This window comes from Ceratina calcarata, unplaced genomic scaffold (assembly GCF_001652005.2).
Source record: "Ceratina calcarata isolate Rehan_Ccalc_2016 unplaced genomic scaffold, ASM165200v1 scaffold205, whole genome shotgun sequence".
Lineage (NCBI taxonomy): Eukaryota > Metazoa > Arthropoda > Insecta > Hymenoptera > Apidae > Ceratina > Ceratina calcarata.
Genome location: NW_017142138.1, coordinates 306,968 through 326,173, shown reverse-complemented (window position 1 = coordinate 326,173; position 19,206 = coordinate 306,968). Strand labels below are relative to the sequence as shown.

The 19,206-nt window shown below is 35.3% G+C and overlaps 2 protein-coding genes across 3 annotated transcripts; one reads left to right on the top strand and one right to left on the bottom strand.

Moving 5' to 3' along the window:
• Window positions 1-3,435: 3,435 nt before the first annotated feature.
• Window positions 3,436-7,594, top strand: LOC108622097 (nuclear cap-binding protein subunit 3). The gene is made up of 7 exons (XM_018019763.2): window positions 3,436-3,824; window positions 3,910-4,076; window positions 4,163-4,314; window positions 4,387-5,150; window positions 5,229-5,378; window positions 5,459-5,715; window positions 5,806-7,594. The coding sequence occupies exons 1-7, from the start codon at window positions 3,702-3,704 to the stop codon at window positions 5,945-5,947; spliced, it is 1,755 nt and encodes a 584-aa protein (XP_017875252.1). The 5' UTR covers window positions 3,436-3,701; the 3' UTR covers window positions 5,948-7,594.
• A 407-nt stretch (window positions 7,595-8,001) lies between these two features.
• rl (Mitogen-activated protein kinase rl) lies at window positions 8,002-15,720 on the bottom strand. 2 transcript variants are annotated; one of them, XM_018019765.2, is made up of 8 exons: window positions 15,281-15,720; window positions 14,369-14,495; window positions 14,180-14,290; window positions 13,854-14,105; window positions 13,616-13,783; window positions 13,343-13,531; window positions 13,098-13,268; window positions 8,002-12,982 (listed from the first exon to the last, which is right to left on the bottom strand). In XM_018019765.2, exons 1-7 carry the CDS (start codon window positions 15,403-15,405, stop codon window positions 13,143-13,145), a joined length of 1,098 nt encoding a protein of 365 aa, XP_017875254.1. In that variant the 5' UTR covers window positions 15,406-15,720; the 3' UTR covers window positions 8,002-12,982; window positions 13,098-13,142. The 2 variants fall into 2 exon arrangements, with proteins under 2 accessions (XP_017875254.1, XP_017875253.1); XM_018019764.2 differs by having other exon boundaries at window positions 8,002-13,268.
• Window positions 15,721-19,206: the final 3,486 nt, after the last annotated feature.

The window sequence follows — 19,206 nt, the reverse complement described above, 5'->3', positions numbered from 1 at the left end:
TGACTAAATTGAAGAGCACAAAAGATTATATTAGGTACAAAAAACAGAGAACCACTTAAAAAGAAGACAATGAGATGATGAAAATGTTCTTTGTATGACGATATATCAGAAAGTCACTTACCACTTCGGTCATCTGCATCCCGTTTTCATTCCGCATTTTGAACCGATTCCGATCACAAATTAAAATATAAATTCATAAAACAGATCGCCACCGCATGCGGTGGTCGAGCGTCGCGAAAAGTATCAAAGGATTCCCCAGGAATCACGAAAAGAAGAACAAAAGCCGAACCATTCAGTTTTAACCGAACCGGGAGAAGAAGTACCTTAAACCGACGTTAACGACGAACTGTGACAATAGACGCGATCGCACCTTAATTTATCACTAAAAGCCTGCTTAGAAGCAGAGACTCTCGCCAGTCTCGAATTCGTTTCCAACTTCGATGATCTGAGAAGGCGACTGTTGGATAGTCGCTAGCCTAACTGGCTACAATAAAACCAATAAAGAACGCGCTCGGGACGCGGCTGAAAAAAAGTGGAAACGGTGGCGTTCTTAGAGAAAATTTATTCACAACGTATTAGAATTCCACTGTGCAAATTTTAAAAACGATTTTATGAGATTTGTATAGATTGTAGGAACAATGTGATTTACTTGCATATTCCGAAATTGGCTAATATGAATCATTAATGTTTCTTTATTCTCGCTCCTTTATTATACAAACAAATAATCTCTATTATAAATTAGATTGTTGAAATACAAGTGTTAGAATTTTTGACCAAATCAAATCACGAACGACGTAGTACTTGTATTTAATTAATTTGTGATTTATATTCGCTGTAAAATTAAATCGTTCACAGACACGCGTGTCAATTAACTGCCAAGGAATTTCTTGTTAGTGCGCATTGATAAAAATAATACATATTACTTAAGACTTATATGTTTAGTAATATATTACATAGAACGTTGCTGTCTGTGCTCGATCGTCCGGTGATCAGAATTTTGTTTAATTCTAACTCAATGCTGAACATTAATATGTTTAAATATACTATTCTGCATTAAAATGCAGTTTTTCGAAAGCCATGATACTAAGTGAAAGGTTTTGAATCCATGATGTCCCATCGATGAATTTTAAAAAAGGGTACACGTGTAAAGATGGAATCGCAATACGATACATTGTTAACAGAGTCACGGATACGGATAATTTTTGCTTTCATTTCATTCAATTCTGAATCTGTTCTATATATTGTAAATCATTTTAAATAAACATTAAATTGTATATAAATAATATAATTTTATTTATACCGATATATTGAAAATAGTGGGGCAAGGAACAATAAATAAATGATCATATCACGTTTATTGTAAAAATGTATAAATCAGCCATAATCAGTATTGATGAAAATTTCATTTTCATATTGGAAATTCGTAGAAATACGTGATCTGCAACGTGAACACGTGAACAATGACTGAAAATTGGTGGCAGAAGCAGAACGGCAGAAGGAGAAGCATATTTTAGCATATCTCCCCTAATCCTAACTAACGCTGCAATCGTTGCGACATCAGGACCTTCGGAAACTGTAGCATGGACAGGGGATGCCAGAATGTAGGATTTCTCCTCTTCCAGAGCTGTCCCCCACTACTTTTTCTTGCCCCCACTTACGTTACCCATAATCATGCGCCTTACACAAAGAACGTTGAGGCTCGATGGCAGGGGAAGGCTTCCTTTGTGGCGCGAAGATACGACGCCACGACGCCAAGCCAAATAGCCAAGTCAAACACAAATAGGCTAGTCATATTAGCTTCTAAAGACCTGATTTTTGCAAAAATTAAAATATAGCAATTTTCCAATTGTAATGGTTCAAATAAGTATGTAGAATGATAATATAACAATGGAAACCACGAGTTTTGTACGCTAAGTTAACAATAAACAATTAAAGTGGAATTTTCGTGTTTCTTTTCACGTTTTGCTCTATATCTTATAAAGTACTGATTTCACACGCAGGTAGCAGCTCCTTAATTTTAAGGGCGAGCGTTTACCTTTCGGACGATGCCACCATTTTCGCGGTCAATGACAAGATGTAATTGCTGAATCCAGATTTTATTCATTTTTCGCGAGAATGCTGGCGTTGTACGCACGTAGGCCGAACATTCGGGAATTTTGGGAGAAAGTAATGAAGAATGCGGATTTTGCATTTTATGAAACACGGCTGATCACAAGAAAACTTCGTATTCCTGTTAACAATTTCAAAGAAAGCTTTGCTGCTACTATTGCCCTGACAAAAAGGTGTGATAGCTCGTGAACAAATCACTTGGCCTCATAAAACAAGGGATAAGACGTTGTACAACGACTAGGATTTGTGCAGGCTGTCAACATTAAACGGAATTCTGTGCGGACGCAAGTAATAAAAGTAATGGGGCACGTAGCCTTAGTACCCTTAATACTAAATAGCTTTCGATTTTCGATGGGCAAATCAGTCCCATGAACTATTCTTCGACCTGATGTTTATGACTCGTATTGTACAAAGAGTGAGTCACGAGATTATTCGTACCTCATGCCTTTTTACGGATCCGAGTGTATTTCCATCGGTTTTCGTTTGCAAATTCAAAAGTGGAGAGGAGACAGGGGCCAATGCGATACGAAGATTGCACAGTGAAAATTTCACTTTTCAATTTTCCTGACAATTTTCCTTTCTGTAGTTTTGCATTTTATTTCTGTGCTGCAACAGTACGCAAATAAACTCGTAGAGGACTTGGTGGATATTGGTGTAATGGAACAAACGACAACGACGACGACGACGTCGACGATGGACGACGACTTGCACATTGCTGACTCAGATGATTTGCCTTTCACTCTTTCTCATTCTGAACTCAGTACGGTCCAACAATACATTCAGAAACTAAAGGATACATTGGGACACATTTTCACGGTTCGTGGAAATGGAAAAAACTAAGCTGTAGCCCTGTGCGAAATTTTAGTTGTTTTATGACCCGGCCTGTTATCGATCCCTCAAAAAATGAAATAATCCTATAAGCTTCTTGGGTCTGAACCCAAGTAATTTTCGACCGTTTTAATCCTTGTTTAAATCCTCTAAGTCCTATTAACCCGAATGACTGGGACCGTGTCATATTTTACCTGACTCTATTCCCAACAAACATACTGCACGATTCGATTCGCGCATCGCACAATTCGCCGGCAGCAAACAACACGGACACGTGATCCGGCAGGCCGGTAGGCGCATGTCCAGGAGTAGACGTAAATGGGGAGAGCACACTGAGCATACAGTAGTAGGGAGAGCTCGGGAAGAGGAGAAATCTGGAGAAATCCTACACAGGGATGGGATAATTTTTCCCGCACGGCTCGCTTCCCCTCTTTTTCGCCCGTATTTCGATCCCCACTACTATTCTCCTCATGTGCCTTCGCTGACTTGCCTAGCATACCCCCGTCAAGTACCAGTCCCCACCATGGTCGCGTCGTCCCCACTTTCCGGCCGAGGGAAACATTATTCCATCCCTGATCCTATAGTCTGGCATTCCTGAGCGTGGAATACGTAACCTCGATATTTATGAAGCTGTGTATCATAACCTATTGCGTTGCTTCTTGTTTGCGTTTTGAATCGAAAATAGAATCTCTGATCATTCATATTCACGTGCCTGCTTAAATTTTTTCAAACATTGTGAGAGAGAATACTATTAATTATTTACAATGGATGAATTTGGTGAACCCATGGATGTGGAAATGGTCCCGGTTACGAATGACACAAAGGATATTGATTCCGGCCAAACTATCACAAAAACATTTAACTTTAACAACGTGCAAATGCCAGAGGTAAGGAAATGATAAATGCAATCAATTTATGTTATATTCATGTGCAAGTTTTACTTATTTATTTGTTGATAAATTACATAAACAGGTACAGTTAGAAAGCCGTTATGAAAATCGTGGGGGTACGTTTACGACAGGTATAGACATATTTAGTAAAGAGGAAAAGTTGAAGATGGAAGAGAGAGCCAAACGTTTTGGGCTTACAGACAAGCTGAAAAATAATTTGTCCAATCAAGAACAAGACTTATACTCTAGGTAATAATTATCATGTATCAACATGACACGTGGCGTATAGTTATTCGATAATTTTGATGTATAACATAGGTTGTCTTAATTTTTAGTATGGGCATTGGAGAAGATAATGAAATTACAAAAAATATTAGACTAAATGTGATACACATGAGAGGGACAGAAGAAATGAGTACTAAAGACGTCTTCAAATATTTTGAGGACTATGCACCAGCCTCAATTGAATGGATTAATGATATTTCATGTATGATGATTTTAAGTCTATTCTCTGATATACTTTATGATTCGTTGTTTACTAAGAAATAATGCATTGCAGGCAATGTTGTATGGTTAGAAAATGTATCTGCAGCCAGAGCCATGTTGGGATTATCAAAAAAAATTGTGGGCTTAGAAAAGCAAAAAACTATAAGAGATAGTAACCCAGATCAGGAAAACAATATAACTAACGATGATCCTACTAACGAAGTAACCGATGATAATGATACCACAAAAGACACAGAAGGAGATTACATAAGCATCAAGGACATTAACTGCCCTTTGCCTCCTGGTTTATGGAGGAAGGGCATTGATTCTCCTAAATCTAAAGCGATATTTCTCCGTTTCGCTACTAGAGCTGATAAGAAGCAGCCAAATGCAGAAAAGATGAGCGAATATTATAAGAAATACGGGAATCCCAATTTTGGTGGTATCAAAGGATTATTGACCGAATCGCGGAAACGACTATATAAACAAATTAAACAGAGCAAGAGAAAACTTAAAGAGGAGCCACAGGATGATGTTGAAGACCGAAAACGTATAAAGAATCCATGGGGCGCGTTATCAGAAAGTTGGGGCCTTAACGATGCCATGGAGAATGAGTTTGCCATTAAAACTGAAACAACGCGTAGCGTAAAAGAGAGGTTGGGCGTGAGGCAACCTCAGAAAGAAGTAAAGCAACAAGCTGAGGAACAGCATGGTAACACGAGCGATAGTGACAGCGAGGACGAATGGCGCAAAAGGAATAAAGTGTTACGAATGCGAATGCATGCGGACGACGAAGAGGAAAAAATACATAAACGCCGAGCAAAGCTTCGGCAACAAGTGAGTAAAATTGATCATCAAATGAACATAGTATCTTTTATGATGACAGGATTTATGTAATCGTTTTAATGTTCGCAGACGGTATTGAATAATTTAAATAGAGGTAATGATTTACGATCAAGACTTGGCAAGCCCAAGAAAGAAACGCAGTTTCACGATGCAATCCAAGTGGTTGTAACAAATACGAACGTAGTAAAGTCAGATACGTTTAAGCTTCACGATTCAGAGGTACTGTTACAACATTATCGATAATTTCTGTTTAGTTGTAAAAGTTCAGAATCTCGACATATTATATTTTTGTTGTGCAGGAAGAAGATGGTGAAATAGTAGAAAGTGAAGGGCAAGAAAAGGAAGAGGGTGAATGGCAAAGATCCGACGAAGAAGAAAAAGAAGAAGAGGATGAAGACTACAGCGATGTGGATAGCGACAAACCGGCAAAAGAAGTGCAAGGTCCTAAGGGCAGTGTGATAAAAGTGGTTCAACATAAGCCTCGTGTCGCCTCCACTGTTTGGGCTAGACTGAACAATGTAAAAAACGAAGATAGCGATAACTTTGTCAGAACCAGGTAACGGATTGGACAGACTGGATAGAACTGATATCGATGTGTATTTATAACATTATATTAATTTATAACAATTTTTAAATATGTTCGCAGGCAACCAAAAATACGAGATTTGAGGAGCACGCTAAAAGGCGGTGACTTACGATCTCGGATTGGTAATCACACTAGAGACCGTTCTCCTTTGAGGATAGAAGTGAGTAACGACAAGTTCATAGAGGGAAGTGAAACAGAATAATTTGTCAATTAGTTGAACCAATTGTCGTAAATATGTAAAACGTGATTATGATGTTTTACCTTCAGCGGAAAAGCATGGTGCAAACTTTATATCTGGTGTATGAAAGGGATAGAGAATGCACTCATTACTTTAAATCTCTTGGTTAAGGGTTCATTTAATTTTTATAAATAACTTTATAATTGTTATACATTTTATAATTTGTATAAAATAGATGTATTGTGTATAATGGGATCTTGAAATTGTACAAAGTTGTATTTGTAGAGCGATTACGTTATCAGAAAGGCGTATAATGGATTTTCGTTAATTTATGAACGATTCAGAATAATCTTGCACTGCCAAGTAATTAAAGTGTCTGAAGTTTGGGAATCAAACTTCTTTTTTTCCTCCAAGGATTCCCACTGGGAAAACAAAACCTTTTGTAGGTACAGAATCTTCCCATATTGTATGGATACAATAATATTATTTTAATTTTTATTTTTATCAATCAGTAGTAGACTAGTAATGAGTGCTTCCGAAACTTTGGATACTTACGGCGAGAGAATGTAATTTTTAAGTATTCGTTTGTGGAATTTAGATTAATAACTTGCCCATTTCGTGATAACAAAAATTCGGAAAGAAGAATATTTTCGGATACATTATAAAAATAAAGAAAAATAACTTTATACTTAATCCTACGATAAAAAATTCTGCAAACGAATATTTAACCCGATCGTACATCGAAATGATATTGCATACATAGTTTTTCAATCATGACAGTTTGTACCACGATTTCTTTCTATTTAAACTACAATGATTATATAAGTAAAAAAATATGAAAAATACTGGACACGGTTGTAAATAAAAATAAAATTGTACAATATTAATTACCGTGTACACGCAGAGCATTTAAAATATATTCTCCTTAACATATATTGCGAAACAAACGTCTCGAGGTCTGTGATTTTTAAAAGTATATGCACGGGATAGCAAGAAAAAAACGGAAATTTTGATTGCATTTCTTTGATTCTAATGTAACGACTTAAATTTGTACATGTAATATCTTTCGCAGAAACAGAATGACTGAAAGAAAAAAATTAACTACACGATATCCTCTTAGTCGAGAATAAAAATGGATAAGATGAGAATTGTAACGTCGATTCCGGATAATTGACCAATAAAACCATTTTTATATTAGCACAATAATATTTCGAATAGTCATTTTAAAATACAATAATTGATAATTGATTTCGTTAAATACATACGATATACATATTTATCATTTGCTCGATTAACAGTTATTCGGAGAAATATATTCGGCTGAAGTAAAAAAGAAAAACAGGAAAAAACAAAGAAAGAGATTTATCGTTTCCAAGAACGTGGTGAATTATCGGAATATTCTTATAGCTGCATTCATAGGTTTCTACAAACGTTATTTCAATGATCTATGCAGTTTCACATTTTTTACTTATTTATTATATTGAACAAAAATTTAATAAACAGTAAAAAAAGAAAATATATGAAGATTTAAAATTGTCAATTAATTATTGTAGAATATTAACAAAGCATATTGTGAACGTTGAGATGATGGATTCTATGAATGCAGCCGGAGGCACGAGGTAAATTTAATGCATTAGCAAACGAGATCTGTTATTTTTGATAACATTTCGCACGCGATAGTAAATACTTACATGTGTATTTGAAAATCATTAATTAATTGCTATACTAACTACAGCTCGACTTTCCCTAACGTTCTATTTGCACTTTCGTATTTTTTATAAACTGTACTAATTCGAGGAGCTAATCTATTAAAACTACATCCGTTTGCTACATAATCAAAAAATCAGTCTCGTTTGCTAAAAGACAATCGTGCATGATATTGAAGAACGTCTTCTTCTATTCTATGTAAAAACTGGTGACCTATCTCCTCTAATTGTAATGCTCTTCTCCGTTTCTCGAGCTAACCGGTAACCGGCATTTTCATTTTTCTTCGCCTCTTATCGCATCCTCTTTTGTATCTTTTTTTTTATTTTTTTAACTGGTTTCGTTTTCTCGTAAATGACGTATAACATTTAAAATTTATAGACGAAATATTCATTTAATACATTCGGATATATAAGATATGAATCGGCAACAACAACAAATACACTCAACGTTTAAGTATATTAGGCCTGATGATATTGATAATAAGTTCTATCAATGTATAATATATTAAACGCTATAATCTATCGTTGCATCTTGTGCCTCATTTTCTTCGTGATAATGGTGTTCCAGTGTTATCTATTTCTGCTTCTACTATTCTTTTGTCCATTTTCTTATTTATCTTTTCAATGTTTTCGCAATTATGTTAACAGGTCTTCGTAGACCTCTTAATATAACGAGTTTACGTTTGATGGAAGATCTTATCTAATTTGTTTCAGTTTGCGAAATTTGTACGTTTCTTACGTTAGGACAAGATAACTTCAGCACACGATCACAGCGAATGATCAGTTGTCTCCCACGTGTATATTCAATTGATTTTATTAATTAACACATTCCGTGCCAAGCCGTTTTTTCCCGACTTCTCGTTCAGGCCATTTGATGTTTCAGCACATTAAATAAAAATTTCTGCATGTACCATTTATGGTACACGTGGCCCGAAGGCCAAGTTTAATGTGCATAAATGGTACACATGGCACGGAACGTGTTAAACATTTTCATATACCAAGAAGAGAATAGACACAAACTCGAAATTATTTTAATGGAATTCACATAAATGCATCACAACTTTCGTTAATATATATATTTTTCTCTTTTCTTTAATACTTTGATATTTGATACTGAACTCGTCCTTTTCATGTTTTTACTTCTTACATTTACAAACGAACAAAGAGAGATTTAAAGATTCTCGCTCGATTCCTAGATTAACTCTAATAGCGTTATATGATAAATTGGAAAACTTACAAGTCAACGTTTTCGTTTTTCTCTTCTTTTAATCCCTAATCTCTTTGTGTATCTCCGACGAGGGGAGATCGTCGAGCGTAAATCATCGATTTTGTGTGACGCACGCAAGAAAAATAATTTATCACGTATTTTTTACACCGATCTTCACTTTGAAGGGATGAAAACAGCCCTGGTAAGGAAAATCGTTTAAAGGCAAACTAATTGATTCTTGTTTTTCCTTTTTTCTATCATAAAGAAAACTAATGGTTCATTAATTTCATTTTACACGAGCCAAGCGTGTTAACACCGGAGATTTTATAAAAGCCGATGACTTACGGCTCGCGATTTTCTCTCGCAGGCCGATAAAAAAGAGTTTGGAACACCGATATCTTCTCGCTGACATGCTTCGCCAATGTTCCCTCGTAATCTCTCGAGAGGCAACTTGTGAAAATTTAGTTAATAAATATCTTGTGATGCGCTATATCGTTCAACGTTTCGTTAAGCTATTTTCGTGAGTCTTTCCGATTTAATGTTTTAAATACACACAGAGATTATAGTCGCGAAACTTGGACACGTAGCAATTGATACATACAGAAAATATTCAGACACGTAGAATGTCAGATCATTCATAAATTCAGCTTCATCTGGAACGCTTGAAGGATTCTTATTTAATCAAGCTCTGAAGAAGAAGAAATGACGCTTTAACCGCTTGCCTTTTATCTTTCCTGCTACTTTTGTCTTGCTTCAGAAAGTTGATTATTAAATCGGAGGTTTAACACTAAGGTTTTTAGATGAAATTCTATCATTTTTTCTATTATAATAACTTGACATCATAAGGCAAGTGATTAAACCGATAAAACTTTGGTAATCTTTCTTCCCATGGTTCATTAATGAATTCGTGCTCGGTATACATGATACGCATATATTTTGGTAAATCTGTATCTCTGAACCAAGAAACATAGAAAAAAGAAATGGTGAAAGAAATTTCGTCGTATATGTAACGAGCACGAATTGAAACATTTAACATCAAGGATTTAATAAGAACGACACAGATACATATTTAAATATCAACGAGAGCGAGTGTCCTGTTCAATGTTTCTCGCATGTGCTATAAAAAAGACACGCGGAGTTCATTTTTCCAGTACAAAAAGCAACTTTTACTTCGGTCCATCGCTAATTCTCTCAAATAAAATCACCGTTTAAATGTTCTAACCACGTTAATGATGTATAGTCACAGCCCCGAGATCGTGGAATTTGAAAATCGGATGTGATTGAGCCGAGTGTTAAAAATAGAATGAAAGAATTTCATTTTTATGATCGCAAAAAATTCATTTTCCCTAGCGGATTATTATTTTCAATACGATTTCGTACGTAAGCAGCAACAAAGCTGAATCGATAATCCGATAAATCCTTCAAGAAGTTCGCAGAGCTTGAGAAATGGAAAAGGACACTCCTAGGGCGTGAAACATTTATCCTCCCTTTTCCTTTTCTTTTCAAAAAATTTAAATCGCGAGAAGAACGTACGAATCGAAGCATCTTCATAATCTCCATGGATAACTTGCGAACTCGAATGAAGATGAACACGCCGATGTTTTTCTTCCTCGAACGAATTATTATATGTATGAGGTGTTAACGTTATTAATATAGAATTACTTAATTCGACGCATTCAAAAACGTGAAATTTGACAGTCGGAAGTGAAAGTGAGTTTCGTGCCGATTCTAGTCGTTTCGCTAAATTAATTCCTCTGCCGCTTCTCTTTCCTTTCTTCTCCTGACTCGCATTCCTTCTTTCATGCGTTTGTTAATGATTTTGCTTCATTGATACATCGAGATTTTGATTCAGAAAACGAGATAAGTATGCACTTCGTTATTTCAATAAACGTGTCCGCGACTTCGATTGTCCTGATAAATACTTTCTATCTTTTCAACTAGAGTTTTAGAAAAGAACGGAAAGAAAAATGGAAACGTGTCTTATCGGTATTGCTCGAGTTCTCACGTATCATTAAACCATATGTTACGTGAATCCCATTTTTACAGAACTACGAAACTTTTTGTACAACTAAGAGAATGAAAGATAAATAGAAAGGAAATTTATTTTCTAAATATTAAATTTTCCATGAATGCGCGGATACCCGCAGTTTAGTTTTCACAGTCGAATAAAATTTTGCCTTTGACTACCGACGACATGCACGTGTACAAAACTCCATTTTCATAGTTAATTTATCCACCGTGCCATGCTTTTCTCTTCGAGCGAAATGTATATCAATTAGATGTATCATATCCTATCAAATATTAAAAGTTCTTTCGAGTACGAACTTACATTTAGAGCGAAAAAATGTAATGCGAATCGAAATGAGAAAGTTCCAATAGTTTATCATCGTTCGTAAACTCACATGGCGAGTATTTGAATATCCGAATCATCTTCAAAGAAACCGAGAACTAAAGAAGACACGATATTTTGCAAATGGCAAGCAAGCGTTCTCCAGATATCGAATAGTTAGCTATAGGAATTAGAAACGAAGAAGAAAACAAAAAAGGAAGATAATACATCCTAACATGTAAAAAGGTCGGAAATGTAGAAAATAGAAAAGTACACAGATAGTTAACGTCCGAACAGACACCATGTGCTTCGTCGCACAAGAATGGCAGTATCAGTGTAATACCTGTAGCTCTTGAAACAAGACGCAATTAACATAACTGCTTTTAGAAGAACTGGAAGCTGCATCGAATGCAATGAATTATGACTTAAACACATTTTTCTTGTGTCTCTCTATTTCTTTCACACATGCACCTCTCCTCATTCACGCAGACATTCTCACCTAATTCTTTTTTCATGCGTACGTCCATTCGGTTCGTTTTTTATCTATTTCACTCGTTCATTCCCCCTGTTTCGTTTCGTCGACAACCTAAACCAAATAAAGGCAGAACGAAATTTCTGCAAGGTACGTAATTACCACAAGAATGACACTGAATATTAAAATTAGATAATAATTAATAATAATATTTATATAATATTAATGTAGAATAGTATTAATAATAATAATAATAGTATTAATAATAATAATAATAATAATAATAATAATAATAATAATAATAAAGAAACTATCGGCAAATACTTCGGTGAATTAAATGGCTGTTCATAATACACTGATACCCACGTATACACATATGTATGTATTATATACATACATATATGTCATACATACTCTGGCTCTCTTACGCACACACTTTATCACTGACATTCTCTTCTACTCACGCGCATTTACTTTGTCGGTCGTCGTGTGTTACGTGGCTTAGAATATCTCGCACATTACACCACGTCACTCGCTCGGCAATTAAATCACAGACAATGTGTGTATGAATACAATGGTTAACAATAATAATCGTCAACTAGCGTCATATACAGGGTGGTCCACACAACTTATTCACCCTGAATAAGTTCTGAAGTGTCCACTACATGAAAAAATGTTTTTATAAAAAAGTTGTTTTAGAGGGGTACATTATATGGCGCATACTTTTTTTATAGCTCGATGTATTTCAGAAATTTCAAGGTCAACTTGGTTTTTTTTCACATGGAATGCTGCTTTCAATGCCAAAAAATCGATGAGCGTTAAATTCTGAGTAAAAGGTACTGATCTTCATTAGCTGTAAAAAAACCTAATAATCAACGAATAATTTACTTCGTTCCTTGAAAAAGGTCTAAAATATTTTTTCACACAATATACACTTTAGAAGTTCCGTGGACCACCCTGTATAATTCGGGATAAATAAAAGTTATTGTACAAATTAATATTATGCATTCAATTGTTACTAAAAAGAAAAACCACTGTCATTTTTTGTTGTTTCCTTTTTCTTTTTTTCTCTCTCCGGTAAAGACATGTTGAATGTACAAGTATATGCACGGACACTGCGTTTTTTGTTCTCACCTCGTTCACTGTACGTTCCTTCCATCCGTCTCTCCTCTCAAACTCCCTACCCGCATATGCATATAATATGTAATGAAATGTATATATTATGTCGTATTCGTAGCTGTCGATTTTTTAAGCACTTCCTATAAATTAAACATCTCCGCGAAAGTTACATCTTTTTTGTTTTTCTTTTTTTGTTGCTCTATTTTCCTGTTTGGATCGTATACAACTATAAAAGAAGTACAGCTCTGTTATTCTGACGTCACACGTTTGCTTTCTTTTTGGTCGCCCTGAACACTCGCCGCAGCTAAAGTGTTTATCGATCGTTTTAAAATATCGTGTACCTCGTTTCTTATACGGTGAAAAATAATTGAAGAGTTATCAGTAGACTACATAGAATTTTCTTGATGATTCTCCTGGAATAATATAGTCTCCTCGAAGATATACTGTTTCAATACTTCTTTGGGAAGATCATCCAATTCCATATCGAACCTGAACGGTTCCTCTGCGACTGGCTAGAAGTTTGAGCACTTTATAGAATTGTGTCTACGATAATTAAATTGACTGCTCATGGATAATATGTATCTACCTCATCAGCAGGATCATAATATTGCTCCAAATATGGATGCGCGAGTGCGTCTTCTACAACGATCCGTCTGTGTGGATTGAATGTTAACATTTTATCTAAAAGATCCAACGCTCGCGGATCGGCGTCCGGAAAAACGGTTGTCCATGGGACCTTTGGTTTAAATGCTAATGATTTAAGGTAATTCCGTGCCTAAAATATCGTTGCACGATCATTGAGAGAAGTCGGTATTGAGTAGAGGGAAATGTATCACATGTATAGAAGAAGATTAAGTACCTTTTCGTTTACAATGCATTCAAGATCTTCAGGAGACGGCGATCCAAGAATACCTAATATATGATTCAGTTGGTCTAAATAGTGTTTCCCAGGGAATATTGCTCTTCTTGAAAGCATTTCTGCAAGAATGCACCCAACTGACCAAATGTCTATAGATTTAGTATAACCCTGCGAGAATAATAAGATATAGTTACATTTCATTTAAACTGAAACTGTGCGTCAATGAGTTATTATTTACCTTTGAATTGAGCATTATTTCTGGAGCCCTATACCACCTTGTTGCTACGTATTCGGTAAGAAAACCAGCATGATTATGCTCCGGATCGGCGACTCTGGCTAAACCAAAATCACAGATTTTAAGGTCACACGTGGTATTTAACAACAAATTACTCGGTTTCAAGTCTCTGTGCAATACATTTGCGGAGTGAATATACTTCAATCCTCTTAATATTTGGTAAAGAAAATAGCATATGTGGTCATTGCTAATAGCCTGAAACAGAAGGCAGAAATTTAAGTATGCTAACAATTTAAATAAGTAATCTCAAATTATTATTAAATGCCGACCTGTGTTTTCAGAAGTTTATAGAGATCAGTTTCCATTAGACATTGCACAATATATACATCTTTCATTTGTTCTATGGTAGGTGCCCTTAGTATATCCCTTATATCTATTATCTACAAAAACAAAACTGTGTATGGTCAGTGTATTTCAAATGCTTAATGTACCATGTCAGTTAATAACAGAGTACTCACATTTTCGTGCTTAAACCTAGTCAGAATTTTTATTTCTCTTAATGTTCTCTGACTATACGTCTGATGTTCAAATGGTGAAATTTTTTTAATAGCTACCTTCGTCTTTGTTACATTATCATATGCAGATCTGTAAAGAGAAATTTCGAAATGTTTTGTTTAAATCTCTCTTTTCTCTGTTGTTATATATTACCTATATACAAAAACAAAAAAAATTATTAATTTATCTTATCTTTGAGATATTTAATCTAAAACCTCGAGACGGGAAATGATTCTTCCATATCATAAAGCTATTTTTATTGATTTCAAATTAAGCATATGGTCAAGCGCAATTTTCATATTACCAAAACTTCAAATTGCATGTACGTAATATCGAAAAGAAAAAATACAGAAAACAGGAAAAAGAACAAAACTTTAAACAAAATAGCATAAAGAAACAATTACAGTTGAAAACATAATTCGAACTATTCGAATGAGGCGTGGGAAAGATTTGCAACAACGAAGATTCGTAATATTTTACGCCGCGAAAATTCGTCATCCTAGCGAAGGTGTTCGTGAAATGCAATCGCTGTCGTGTTCACGGAGTCATGGTAAGATTTATATGCGAGAGATAAGCGAGGAAGCGGTAACACGCAAATGAACAGGTCTTTGAAAGGGTGTGACAAATGCTTTTAAAACTGGCGCCAAAAGGCGATGATACATAACGATGAATAGTACTTAGAAGCGGCTGCACACGGTCTCGAGATGTTAGCGAAAATCTTTTCCTGTGCGTTGCAGAACAGGAGTTTCGCCATGAAATCATTGATTCAACAAATCATCAGGTTTCCGATTGTTTATCTTTCGGCCTGTCAGCCAGTCGATAAGCAGTCGTAAGTTCTCGGCAGTTACAAGAGTAATTGACTCAAAGACACTTACACGACCATTCCGTAGGCACCCTCACCCATGTAAGACAAATTTGTATATCGCGGACCAACTTCGAACGCTTGTCCGCGGACGACCTCGCAATTTGGATTCACACTTGCAGATCCTTCGCCCGCCATTTTGACAACTATTTTGCGGCTCCGGCTCCGGTCAAGTCAGAACGAATCTTGCTTTTTTCTTAACTGATTCGTCACAAACTACGTAAACGCTAGAGGGGTTCACGGAACGTTCCCACCATGGACGCCAGGTCCACGTCCGGTATATATTATCCCGTAGCAAATAAACTCATATAACAACCAAAAGCTACTCGTTCACAAAGATATAAAACGTACTCGGAATAGAATATGACACGAACAATGATTTCAAAATAATAGAAAAAGGCCAAATACGTTATTTAAAGTCTCTAACGTAATTAGAACTTGGTCACATGACCGACGTCATGACGTATGTACTGTGACGTATGTTCCCCCTCTACGTGACAATCAAATTTACTATAGGATAATACCGATGGGATACTATAATAGAGTACCGGACCGGAACCCGGAACCACCCGACGACGACGACCCGACTCGCATTCCTCTCCGACACCTCCGGCATCGGGCACCGCTGGTCGCTGTCACATTCAGTCACATGCCTGCGATGCCTGCATATGCCACGGCCACATGTACTTCCTGCAGGAGTTCACGCTTGCACTCCAGTTAGGTTAGGTTAGGTTAGGTTAGAGATAGAATTCAATATTTTTTACACAACGACTATTAAATTTTATGTCAAGTAAAACAAAAACGCCGGTGTAACGAGCCAACGCCGGGGCATAATCGTAACACAATTAATTAAGATTCTGTCGAGTTATAATTTAAAATGATCTTCACAGGGAGATTCTTTTTTTTGTTGTCTGGATTATCAAAAAACATGTAGTGTTTCATTTTTTATTCCATAATTATTTACCCTGTTTCGTTGTCAGATGTTCATAACATTTCGCCGAATTCAATTTAAGAGAATGATGTTCTCCTTGAAAATTAAATGAATTCTTCGATTGAAAACTCGCGGGTGAAACCCAATTATACACACGTTTATTATTAAAGCTTCCTCAATACAATTCATGAATTTTCGTATCAGCACAACCGCATATTCCTCTCCACAGTACAAATAAAACCACGAAGCTGGCGAATCTGTTGTAGGAAATACCGGCATCCCGGGCTTCACAACCTTTTTTTTCCAATTTACTCATTTTCCTTCACATTTTATAAACGGCGGTAGCTCACAATGTTATAAACATTTTCTAATCGCGATGACGCAACGCCGGCATTGGAAGATATCGCTTACATTGAATGCAATGTAATAATTATATATAAAATAGAACATTTTGGAAATAACGTTCAGATCTGTATAATCGAGAAATTATACATTCATCGTGTATACATAATATATGTATATAATATTTAATATAATATATATATCTCTATTCACGTAGATCTATATAAATGTACATATACATATACAAGTTAGTTCGTACTCTTATCTCTTACATACCTACATATGTTTCGCGCGACGTACTCACGCGTGATTAGGATAGTTGGTCGCGTGAAAACGGAACAAATAAGAAGAATTTACTGACAATGAGACGATACAAAAACATGCTATTGATCACAGTTGGGCAAACTTTGTTCGAGCAATGACTAACAGGTAAAAACCATAAATCAATTTCTGGACGAGAGTACCACGCGGCGAAGGGTTGCTTAATTTACAATTATTCGAATGCCCAACTCTATTAATGAAACATGAAACATGACCGACGAATAGAACAAGAGATAACGAAATATTGTCTAACAAGAAACGCGATGATATTAACGGGAAAATGCGACAAATACAGAAACTTAGAGATTGATAGACAGGATGTACTGCATTATCGTACACGCATTTAACAATTGCTCGGTGAATCATTCCGATAATCAAGGAACAACGCAAGTGCATTCCTTCAACGTATCGATGACATCACTTATATAGAATGCTCTCACAAAAATAGCTTGAAAACTTCACACTGTACTTATAGAAAATATTTTACTTAATCCTATATTATTTATCAAAAATAAATAAATATTCATACATATTCACTCAAATCGTATTTTACACTCTAAACACGTAATACCTTTAATAAAAAATAAGCTGCCTTAAAAAATTCGATTAAATAATTAATGTGTGTTAGTGTAATTATGGTATTGTTGTTTCCATCTCTTCTACTAATACAGTGTAGGAAATGTTCAAGCCGTGTAACAACTATCCTGAGAAACACTCGGTACAGAATTAATATTAAACTCGTTTGGTACCGTAGTAACAGCTTAGCATGAAAAGAAAAACGTCTTGTGTTATTTACATTTTATGTTACTATGTCGCTCTCACTTTCTCGATCAAGTTGCTTAACTTATTACGATTATTCTTCTTAAGTGTACGTATTATTAATATCAGTACATCAACACTTTATACTCAATATCTGTATATTTTGATTAATACACAAACCTTAATTCATCATCTTGGATGATAAATTCGGTTTTGTTTTTTCCGTTTCATCAAATTTTAGTCGCTCGACAATATCGCATTATTAATAATTTTTTTACAGTTGATCTATTGAGTCGATAACAAAACACTTGCAACGTGCATCCGTCGTACGTATTTACAATCTTTCCCTAACGCACATCTCTTGCACTTCTACAATTTCTTGCCATAAATAATATCGTTATATTAATGACGGTCGCGTATCATTCATCTTTTCTTTTCTTTTTTGCCTTTTTGGCATAGGAACCTTATCGACTCAGGCATTACCCAGTTTCTTTCTAATCAACCCCTTTTAATACTGTTCTTTTTGTTTAAATTATGCGTATACAATTTGCTTCCGGTGGCAGCGTTAACAATACTTTTTTAAGTCACCCTACTCGTCAACTGTTAGAGAGCGATAAACGCCACTTGACGGATTATTATTGCATGTTTGTTACATAATCAGTAATTGCAAAGGCTGACACATTTTAATAAATCATAATAACGATCGGATTATTTACGTACTTATAATAATATTTGCATGCAAAAAATTCTGTGTAAAATATTGAAATTAAGAATATTATTAATAGAACGTGAAATAAATTTAAGTTACATCCAGTTAGTTGTCATTAAAAAATGTGCATGCTTGAATCCGTACTAATAATATATCCGACTCTGACGATTAAAATAATTGTGCTGCCTTTGTTAATTACTTTTTTATTCACATTTTTCGATTTCGTAAAAAGACCCTCGGATAAAATCATCCACTTCCTTCCGACGTTAGCTGCGAACGTTCAAAGACACAAAACCATGTCTATTACATAAAATGCTTCTACAAAATTGTGTAAATTACGAATTAATACATAATTACAGATCCTTATTTACAAAACTTACAGTCTCGTCATGGAATGATATGACAATATACAATATGTATACACATTTAAACATATACATATTTCCGTTTAGCTTAAATACCCTTACAATTGTCTCTTTGCGACTATAAACTCTAAGACTATACAACTGTTATACTAAGAAACTAAGAATTACTGGTGGACAGCGAAAATGTCGGCGGTGATGAAGAGCAAATAATATTATTAAAATACATGGTTTAACACAGCTGACTTCATTTTTGCAAAGATTGAACAAATGTACATTATCTACCTATATACATGTCATCCATTAAGGAATTATCCACTTTCCGAGAATGAGGTGAGAAAAGATGAAGAGACTCACGATAAAAAAAAGATGAGATCAACGAAGAAGAATTGTTAAAAGTAAAGAACGAAATAAACCGTTATGTTTTTCACTGCCTGCCTGATTTTGTTAACGTAAGCAAATTTAACAATAGAACTACCGACGATTAAGACATCCAAATATTATTAATTATAAAG